The sequence below is a fragment of the Mirounga leonina genome, unplaced genomic scaffold (assembly GCF_011800145.1).
Source record: "Mirounga leonina isolate KUSES-001 unplaced genomic scaffold, KU_Mleo_1.0 Mir_82, whole genome shotgun sequence".
In the NCBI taxonomy this organism is placed as follows: Eukaryota; Metazoa; Chordata; class Mammalia; order Carnivora; family Phocidae; genus Mirounga; species Mirounga leonina.
In genome coordinates, this window is record NW_023270825.1 from 21,033,174 (window position 1) to 21,043,991 (window position 10,818).

General features: G+C 37.2%; 1 protein-coding gene across 2 annotated transcripts in view; it reads left to right on the forward strand.

Moving 5' to 3' along the window:
• The window catches only part of GTF2A1 (general transcription factor IIA subunit 1), a 45,668-nt gene that overhangs the window by 1,056 nt on the left and 33,794 nt on the right, over positions 1 to 10,818 (forward strand). Inside the window, exons 1-2 of one of the 2 annotated variants that reach the window (XM_034992305.1) lie at positions 172 to 1,536; positions 3,646 to 3,747. In XM_034992305.1, the coding sequence (XP_034848196.1) occupies positions 3,733 to 3,747 (15 nt within the window). In that variant the 5' untranslated portion in view covers positions 172 to 1,536; positions 3,646 to 3,732. Of the gene's footprint in view, positions 1 to 171; positions 1,537 to 3,645; positions 3,748 to 10,818 lie in introns of those variants that run through there. The other variant, XM_034992304.1, reaches the window with a different exon arrangement.

Below are 10,818 nucleotides of genomic sequence, written 5' to 3' on the forward strand. Positions count from 1 at the left end.
CGGGCTCGCGGCGGTGGCGGCGGGAGGAGGGCGGGGGCGCCGGCGGGGCCTGGGGCCGCCGCGGGGCGGTCCGGGCCGCGGAGGCCGTTGGGCCGGGGCGAGCGCGCGGCCCTGGCCCCAGACCCCGGCCGCCGGGAGGGAGGGCGCATGGGAAGCCGCCGCTTCCTCCCTGAAGCGGGCTCGGCCGCGCTGCCTCGAGAAGGCACCCCGAGCAGCCTCAAAACAAAAACCGCGTCTGGGGAATTGGGCGAGTCCACAAGACCCACCGTGGTCCACTTCAATGCAGTGGAAGGTGAACGGCTTACTTGAGGGGTTACTTGGGGTGTTTCTGGCTGTTGTGCTTAGGGAGCCTTCACTGGGGCCATTTTATATTTCTTAAAAAAAAAAAAAAAAAAGACGAAGGTTGAAAAGCACTTATCTCGGTTCCTTCCGAATCGGTAAAATGGCGAAGGGGAAGCAAAACCCCCATCGTATCTTCCACTAGCAAAAGCACCAAAGCAAACAAAAAAAACTTACAGTGGTCAAAGTGCCCCTGCTTTCGCCTTGAGATTTGCCTACTTCTCCCCATTTGTCCCTTTTTGGTTACTTGCGATCACGTAGGTTTGCAAAAAGCAGTCACATAAATAACCTTGTCAGTCACCAACGCAATGTGATCACTAGTCCACCCCACTCTTATTTTTATTCTGACATAAAACACGTTTTTGCCCGGTCCCAAACGCCGCAGACAAGCCCGCGGCCGCCCGACTCCGTACCGTTGGCGACTCGGGTCGATCCATCATGGCTGCGGCCGCTTACCCTGCTTTTCAGTCCCTGAGCCTTGTGGTCCTCCTCCCTTTGGCTGCCCTGTTTATATAGAGCCATTGCCGCTCTCTAATATAGACTCTGCCAGGATGGGAAGGTGCTTTTCAGGCCTACGTCACCGCCTCTCCATTTAAACACTAGATCCGGCTTTAAATAGTGAGAGCTGCCGAGAGCGGGGCTGGGAGGTGCGTGCTCCCGAGGCGAGAGGCAGGAGCGTGCAGAGCTCAGTTTATTTCTAGGCCCTTTCCTTACGCTGTAATTTCGCACCCAACAGGGCAGCTTTCAGAGTCCCAAGTTTTTTGTTGTTGTTTTGGTGCAGCAGCTAGGGTTTCCTGTCTTTGTTAGGGGAAAATAGAATTGCTGTACCTTCCTTTTATCTTTATTTTTGCTTTTAAACAGAATTGTGGCTCAGCTGTCTAATCGTTTTTGTATTGGAAAATGCGTTATTGTCGGGAATTAAAAAAAAAAAATGCTTCCTACATGAACTGTTAGCTGCAGGGTATACTTGACTTTGGTAGTGTTCTGTTCTTCAAGTATTCAGAAAATATGTTAGAAATAAAGCTTCTAATATGCCGTTGTTTTTCTATATTAAATGGAGACACGAAGCTTTTTGAAGAAATAAAGTGTCTAAAGCCTCAACATAGGACCTTATGTACACAGTACATTTATGTATAGGCGAATTGTGAGTAATGAGAATATAAGGAGGCTTAGTGCAAACTGGATCTCAAAAAAATTGTAAGTTGGCAGTATTTTTATTTCATTGGATATTAATATTCTAGATGGAAGTTAATCTGATTTACTTTCCAGTGTTCCCCCAGGGAACTAACACTTTGGAAAGGAACCTTCTAAATAATCATTAGATAGTGACAGTCATGGCTCTTTAATTTACCAGTTTGGAATATCTGTGTTTTGAAAACCAGGACAAACCTAAATTACTCTGTATTTTGTTAAAAGGCAAAAACTTTGGCTTAAGTAAGGTTTAGCATTTTAAATAACTTGGAAATTGCTTATTTCAGGGAGTGCCTGTGTACCCCCATGCTTTTAAAAAACATGAGTATTATGGGGGCTTATCAACTTATGAACAGTTCTGCTAAATTATTGTGTATATGTCATGAAGAATACACATTTCCCTTTAGAGCTTTTATGAAATTAAATGGTCAAATTGTGGGTTAACTAAGGTGCATAAGCAAAATCCTAAAACAAGATAAATTCATTAAATAGGGAGTGCCAGAAGAAAGCAAGTTTTGTAGCTGTAAATGTCTGGATCTCCAAGCTGAAGATTTTTAGGAGTGATTGACTTCAGAAAACACCAAACATCCAGTTTGCTGAAAAAATAATTTATATCATCAACTTAAGATTCATAGTAACAATTTAAAATTACACCACCTCTTTATAGTGCATTAAGAATTATTATTGGCTTAAAGAAAACCACTTTTTAAATGTTATTTTTGTAATTCAGTGGTTAAATCACCATAGATAAAATGATACTTATAGTCAGTGACAATTTCCTTAGATATAGAATCAGAATGTTAAAATAAGGAGGCCCTATAGAGTTTCACATTTTGCACATGAATAACTTAAAAGTTTACAGAGGCAGATTTGGTAAAATAAAGCAGGTTAGTGAGTGGAATAGCAAAGGTGAGAACCCAGATATATGAATTGTTTATCTGGTTGTGGTGAAAAGGAGCAAATTTTAATGGTTGAGGTAAGTTATACAGAGGAACTCATTATTTGTAGTTTTGGCAGTGTAAGAACACATTTTCTTAGAGGGTTCTCCTGTGATAACAGTATTGCTGTTAGAGATGCTAGTGAAACATTTGTCTTTGAGGTTTGGTTATGAGAGCAAACCCTTGGTTTTATGGGGTAACTAGTAGTTCTTACCTTAAGCAGGCTATAAAACACAAATAATGACAAACATTAAAAGAAAAAGGCTGATAACCTTAACTGTGTGTGATAACGGATAGGATTTATAACAAGACAGCTCTAGTTTTATCACACTGACATGCAGACTTCTTGCCTAACACGTTAAAAATAGGATGTGGGTTGGGCAAATTACTATTACCTTTTGATTTTTAAAAAATACTTTATACTTTTGAAAGTGCTTTCACATTTATTCTCCTTTTATTCTTCTGGCAACCTTCTAGAAACAATCTTCTCCTCCAACCCTTCCCAAGTAATACCAACAATAATAGTAATAATTAGAAAACATTGAGGTTGTCCATGATTCTATTTTATGGCATCGTCTAGGCAGTAGTTGAAGGAAAGAAGTCCTGGGAAAGAAGTCAGTGTGTCTTGTGCATCTGGGGCTTTAAGACCTGTTATTGTGGGTATATGAACAGTTTAATGGTGTAGCTTAAAGGCACAGACTGGTTGACAGAAAATAGAAATTACGTGATTTTTAAATTAGATTGCAGATAATATCAGGCAAATGACTGCAGGACGTAAGTTTAAGGCTTAGTGAGGAGGTTGTGAGATCTAACAAGTCAAAGGAAAGAATAATAGGAACCAGTTATAAGCAACCCATAAGGCTATTTTTTGGGTCACATTAGGTGTTTTGATTATAACAACATAGGAAATTTTAACTGGAAATTGTGTGGACCTTGTATGTGTAAGGACTTCCTGTGTATGAATTGCATTAGTATTTAAGACTTCTTTTAAAATATGCAGTCATAAAATAATCCATTTTAATTGAAGCAAATGATGTTTGTTAGGATGGCCATATCTTTAAAGTTATATCTTCTAAAATAAATTTTGATTAGTTGGAAAAATGACTTGTATTATATTTAATTTGTTTTGAATATGTGAAAAATGATCTTTTTCAACATTTTTATTTTTCCTTTAAAGCCTAAATTGTACAGATCTGTGATTGAAGATGTTATTAATGATGTGAGAGACATCTTTTTGGATGATGGAGTTGATGAACAAGTTCTTATGGAACTAAAAACTGTGAGTTTGCCTCTTGTTGTTGTTTTAATAGTCATACTTTTTTTTTCCCCCCCCTTAAAATACTCTCTTTAGCCAGAGACTGATCCATAATTTTTCCATGGGATGAGCATTCAACTTTGCTGCAGGAGGCAGTGTGTGGATAGGTGAAGGAGGCTAGCTTTAGATAGCTCTACCATCCATCCTTCCTCTGCTCTTAGGCACACTGTATTTCAGTTTCATTATGTGTGATATGGGAATTGGTCAGACTTACCTTACAGGTTTGTTTTGAGAATTAAATATAATAACCATATGAAGTGCTTAAGCACAGTGTCTGGCAATAGCATTCACTATTACTAATGGACTGTTAACATTGTATATTTATGGTCTAATTATTTGACATACCTGTAGTTTTGTTTTTTCCCCCCTTTTTTTAATGGTCTTAATGTACCTGTATTCTAGAAAGTGTTGTGGAGATTAAATAAGTGCTTGATAAAATAATTTTATGTTCTCTTTTTTTTTTTAAGATTTTTATTTTATTTATTTATTTGAGAGAGAGAGAATGAGAGACAGAGAGCACGAGAGGGAAGCGGGTCAGAGGGAGAAGCAGACCCCCGCTGAGCAGGGAGCCTGATGTGGGACTCGATCCCGGGACTCCAGGATCATGACCTGAGCCGAAGGCAGTCGCTTAACCAACTGAGCCACCCAGGCGCCCTAATTTTATGTTCTTAAGTCTGATTTTTTTTTTTAATGTGGACCAAATATTAGGTTTATGATGTATTTGACATTGGGACCTGGTTATCTGTCTCTTGGATTTCTTTGGATTTAAGCAGGAATAATTAGATATTTTTATTTAGCATTTGTGTTTTCTTGGTGTTGTAATGACTCATGAGATTATGGAATATTTTTGCCTTATTGCTCAGAACAGTGGTTCTCAAAATAAGGTCTCTGGAGTCCTGAGGTTTCCCTACAGATTGTTTCAAGAGGTCCATGAGGTTGGCCAGATGCCCAAGTCTGAATAATCATAGTTTGTCATATTTTCAGTAAAAGTTGTGTTCTGTGGCCAGTTAAACTTGCTACCCAAATGCACTGAGTACTTTTCCTTGAGATAACTGTTCCATATCCACAGTGCTTTATGTATGCTTCCCATTTTGATGCAGTGAATATTAAAAGGATGTGTACTGAGGAGTCGAGATGAGATCACTGTTAATATTAAGAAATGCAATTATTTGATATTCTTTAATGAAATGTGTTAATATTTGGAATACTGCATAATTCACTGAACTTATATTTTCTAAATGACCAATGCATGATGTTGCAAAATCCCTTCAAAGTGAAAGATAAATTAATGGATTTTAATCTAAAAGTAGGAAAAGTTCATTGGTGTATGGTTTCAGATTCTACATTGCAGCTAACTTTAAAGAAACCATCACTTAAAATACTTCTTCTTTTCCCAGCTGTTTAGGTGTGCGAAGACAGATGTTCTTCATATATTCAACCAAAGTAATAAGATGGTTGTATACGCAGATAGGAGAATCCAGCTATTTTTCCTTTAAGCTATTTGTCACTAAATTTGATTTGGTTATTTTTGTTAAAAAATGTATTATTTATGTTAACATGTGATGGATACATTGCTGTTTTTAAATGAATTTGTAAACAAACAAAAAACCCAACTTAGTTAATAATTTCATAAAAGCTCTTTGAGGTTCTCAGTAATTTTTGAAAGTGATGAAGGATCCTGAGACTCAAAAGTTTTAGAACTGCTGGCTTAGAAATTGGGTATTGAGCTCCTTGAGGACTATGTACAAATAAGTAATCATAATTAATGTTAAGAACATTTGTTTTGTTATCATTTATCTATTCAGTGGAAGTGTGAGGCTGCAGTTTAGGAACTTATTTTAAATAAAGTGAACCTCACCTTTATGGTGATGAAATCTAAGAGTATTTAGGCATCTGTGGGTAACTTCTGTGGAGTTTTTGATAAGAATCTGCCTGTGTGAGGAAGGAAAAATACATACATTTAAGTGAAATGAGGAAATTTGTATTTACCTTGAGAGAAATGTAATGGTTATTAAAAGTGAAGAGTAGGCATCCAAAAATACAAGTGAAAGAATGCCAACTCTTGAGGCCTGAGTTGGAAGAATGGCAATATAAACTGCTTAAATAGCATAAAGTATCTCAGGATATGAATAAGAGAATAAGATTCCTTTGCGTTATGTGGAGCAAATACTTTGCAGTTTATCTTACACTCATATAATGGTTGTCCTTGAAGTACTTTGACCTTATGTAGAAGATACAACATTTTTAAATGTAGAAAATCAGTTCCAAAGTCTTTAATCTACCCTAAATCAAACTAGCAGTCAATCCAGGTTGTTTGTTATCTACTCTTGTAGATAACAAGTGTGGGGAATTGATTTTTCCTACTGGTCCCAGTAGAATTAAAGGATTCTCTCCAAAGAGAAGGAGATGTCTTTGAGATTAAATAGATCTACCTGTATTTTTATTACATTTGACTGTTCAAATATATATTAGTGTAATATATATATAATGTAGTATATATGAATATTATATATGTTTTATACATTGATTTGTTTGATGGCTAGTTTTTAATGATAAAAATGGTGAATTATTCTACTTTGAATCCCTAGCCTCTGTAGAGCACAGTGCCTTGCATATGTGGTTGGTATTCAGTAAATATTTAATTAAATTAGTTAATAACAAACATGGCTCCAGAACCATGTAGTTCCATGTAACAGCCAGTAACAGAACAAAGTAGTTTAATATTTTTGCTGTTTTTCAGATGGAGCATACTCTTCTACTGTGGGTTGTAACTGGATTTAAAAATAAACTGTTGGGGCGCCTGGGTGGCTTAGTTGGTAAAGCAACTGCCTTCGGCTCAGGTCATGATCCCAGGGTTCTGGGATCGAGCCCCACATTGGGCTCTTTGCTCAGCAGGGAGCCTCTTTCTCCCTCTCCCTCTACCTACTATCCCACCTGCTTGTGCTCTCTCTCTCTGTCAAATAAATAGAAAATCTTTAAAAAAAATAAAACTCTTACACTAAATTGAGTTTATGTTATTTTAATTCTCTGTACTAAATTTCTTCAGGATCCCATTAGAATTTCCAGAATGTGCCCTATCTGTGGTGATAAATGTTCCGTATCTGTGCTCTCCAGTATGGTAGCCACTAGTGACATGTGGCTATTAAGCACTTGAAATGTAGTTAATGGAACTGAAGAACTGAAATTTTAATTATAATTAATTGCAATTTAAATCACCATGTGTGGCTGGTAGATATTGTATTAGACTCTACAGGTTTAGACATTCTTGCTGACAAAAACTAACATTAATTTTGTGTTTTATGGTTTACAAAGGACCTTGTCATTAGTTCTAGCCCCTTCCTCCCCACTTTTTGGCTGTTTCACAGGCTTATCAGAAACTTCACCACTGCTGTGAAGGATACAATGGTGAATTAGATGATGAATTAAGATGAGTAATAACTGTGCATGTAATTTGAAGTTTAACCAGATAATGCTGGAAGAGAGGCGATTAAAAAAAGTCAACCCAATTCTCAGAGGTTATCTCTTGAAACACTTTGGACCTACTTTAATGTATAAACTATGGGAGATAGAAAAAAACACCTAAAACATAGTCTTGATAGTCCTTAATCTGTATTTGAATGTAAATTGTGTTTTGGATTAGTGAGTAATTGTGGGTGGGAATGACCGTCTACAAATCCTGTTCAAAGTGAATGATGAAATCATCCTCATTTCTACACTGTGAGACCTATCCATATCTAAACAGCAAGTACCTATAAAACATGACCTCTCTCCTCAGTAAAATAAAGTGAGAAGAATTTCCTCAATTGGAGACAAATCTGAAACTCGGTTTATTGGTCTCTAGATCAGGTTTGTCAGCCTTGGCACTGCTGTCATTTGTTGATTCTTTGTTGCAGAGAGCTCTTCTGTTCTTTGTAGAATGTTAACAGCATCCCTGGCCTCTGCCCCCTAAATGCCAGTAGTACTGCTCATTTCTGACGACCAAAAATGTCTCCATGCGTTGCCAGATGTCCCTGGGGAGCAAAACCACCCCTGATTGAGAACCGTTATTCTAAATATACTCTAGTTATATATAAACACTTGGGCCATAACTTGAACAATAATCTGTTACGTTCTATTTCATTCATCCTTGGGGAAAACGCTGTACCCCAACCCCATTTCAAGGGAGCCCAGAAATGCAGTTTTCTTGTATTTATTCAGGAGCTAGATGTTTTGTGAAAGTAGAATCCTTCAAATTTCTAGCTGGCAAACTGCCAGGAAATAGTAGATTTAATCGCAAATTTGTAGATCAAAAAATAGACTCAGAGGGAATATCCTTTGATAAGGTCATTTAGCAAATGGTAGAGACTTGAACGTAGGCCTTTTGTCTCCAGATGACATACACAATAACCAGTAAAAAGGAAGGTACCAGAGTTGTGACTAGACCTTTTGTAATAGCAGCAGTATACTGTAGAGATTAAAACTTGGACCAGAGCTGGGATTAGGATGAGGCAAGCGAGGGGTCTAGGGTGTAGAATTTAAAGGACATTCAGTCTTCACTCTCAGGGTCCAGGTTCCTTGACTGGGAACACTGGAGTCAGACTGCCTGGATTATTTCCCACTTTTGTCTGCTATGAGTTGGTGGTCTTAGATAAATTAACTTACTGTTCTTCAGGTTCTTTTTCTGTAAAAAGGAGATAGTAACAATGTCTGTGTTAGAGGATTTTGTAAAAATGAGTCTGTACGTGTAAAGTTACTCGCAAAGTACACAGTAAGAATACAATACAGGATTAATCTAGTTAATATGATCTATAGATGTACATTAGAGTCATTTGGGGAACAGAAAATGAGTTTTCTCCATGTCTAATTTCAGAGACCTGGCAAAGATTGATGAAATAGGATTGCCAAAAATAAAAGCTACTGTGTTGGAGGGAAAATAGTATTATAAAAATAAAGAGAATTCTTCTGTTTCCTACGCAAAATAAATAAATACATAACAATTCAGTATTCTTGATTGTTGTCAGTAGTATTAATATGATCACTGTTGCCGAAAACAGTATTGCATTGTTTTAAATAGCTGATATTTAAAAAACAGTATTTTGATAAATACAATTAAAATCATAAAGAAGAAATTGGATTAAAACATTTAGCTGATTTGAATTTTATATTATTTGATATTATAAGTTTAATGCTAAGTATTTGTACAGTACTATATTTGTGTTTTTCACGTTACCTAGGATAGTATTTGGTACTTAGTAAATGTGGCTTCTCAATAGACTACTCCAACACCCCTTTTTCCTCTGCTGCCTACCCAACCCCAGCAGTTGGAAATGTGTGGGGCCATGTTTGCTTGTCTTAATGACTAGTGGGCACCTTTGGCATTTAGTCAGCTACAGCCAGGAATGTTGTTTTTTCTGTACACTTCCTGTGGCACTACCCTGTACAATAAAGAATTGTCCTGGCCAAAATGTCAGTAGCATCCTTACAGAGAAACATTATGCTAGAAAACAACAGTTTGTTTTTCCTTTTCTTCTTTGAAATTACTAAATGTCTGATAAGTTCTTAGTCATTTTGTTAACTCCTGAATAAGTCTCTGCCTTGAAGGAGTTCATACTTCAGTAGAGAAGGTACACTTAGTGTGAAAAGTATGATAGAAATATTTCTAGGGTTTGGAGGCAGTGAGTGATTTCTCTTGAGGCTGTGTGACTTTGACGTTTCCATTGTTTAGGGAATCATGAGGGAAGACTACTAGTCGGAATAGTTTACTAAGATTTAGACACGAGATATGTATGGTATATTCAGGGAACTGCAAGTACTTTGACACTGTTAGGAAAGTAGAATGCAAGTTACAGTAGCGGAGAAGTAACATAATTCTGTATTAAGGAGCTTGATCTTTACGTGAGAAAGATTCTCTGCGGTGCTAGTTAAAATGCAGATTTTTGGACCTCTGCTCCAGAGATTCTGACCTGATAGAGGCACAGTCTGACATTTTCTTTTTAATTCAATAACATATACCAAAAAATAAAAAAAAATTAAATTGACTTTTAACAACCCACTAATGGGTTGCAGTGTGCACTTTGAAAAGCATTGGTTTAGACTTTAATAGCGTGCATTAAAGTGACCTGGACAGGTTATTAAAACAGATTTTTGGCTCCATCCCCAGAGTTGCTGAGTCAGTAGGTCTGGCGTGGGGCCTGAGAATTAGTATGCCTAACAAGTTCTCAGGTGATGCTGATGACCACATTTTGAGGACCACTGATTTATAGAGGATAGATTGGAAGAGCAAGTTTTCACTAGAAGGTAGACCCTGTGAGGAGGAGGATTTTTGTCAGGTTTGTTCACTGTCTGTTCTCAGTGCCTCTAATAGTGTCTAGTACATAGGAAATCTCAGGAATCATTTGTAGAATTTATGACTTGATGTGGGGAGCTCAGTGGGCTTAGTCATTACACTTTATGGTAGTACTGGTGAGAGGAAAGGACTTGAACCAGGGCCATACCAGTAAGGATAGATTGGAACAGTGCTTTCCCCTGCTCAGCGGGAAGCCTGCTTCTCCCTCTCCCATTCCCCCTGCTTGTGTTCCCTCTCTCGCTGTCTCTGTCAAATAAATAAATAAAATCTTAAAATTTTTTTTTAAAAATCATGGTTTAAACAACTGTATCTTAAAGCATATAAACAATGGTACCTTGATTTTTGGTTTACCAGAGGCCAGGTTTTGTTTTGTTTTAGAACACACAAAAGAAGTGTAGAAGTTTTGGGTGAATGCAGACTGTTCAGGAACCTTTGTATGAAATATGTTAGTTGGAATGTATTTTATTCAGTGTGTAAGTGTCCGTTTTGTCCTGTGTGCTATGCTAGATGCCTACTCTACAGAGATGAACCAGATACAACTTGAGCTCTCAGAAAATAATTCTTTGTTACCCTAGGAGGAACTCTAGCTGTTTTTAATTTGAGATTTTTCAGAGACTTAGATTTCTTAGCTGGAAGTGATTTTAGAAGTAATTCAATTTGTCCTCTTTTTATTTTTATTTTTAAAGTTTTTTTTTTTTTTTTTTTTTTTT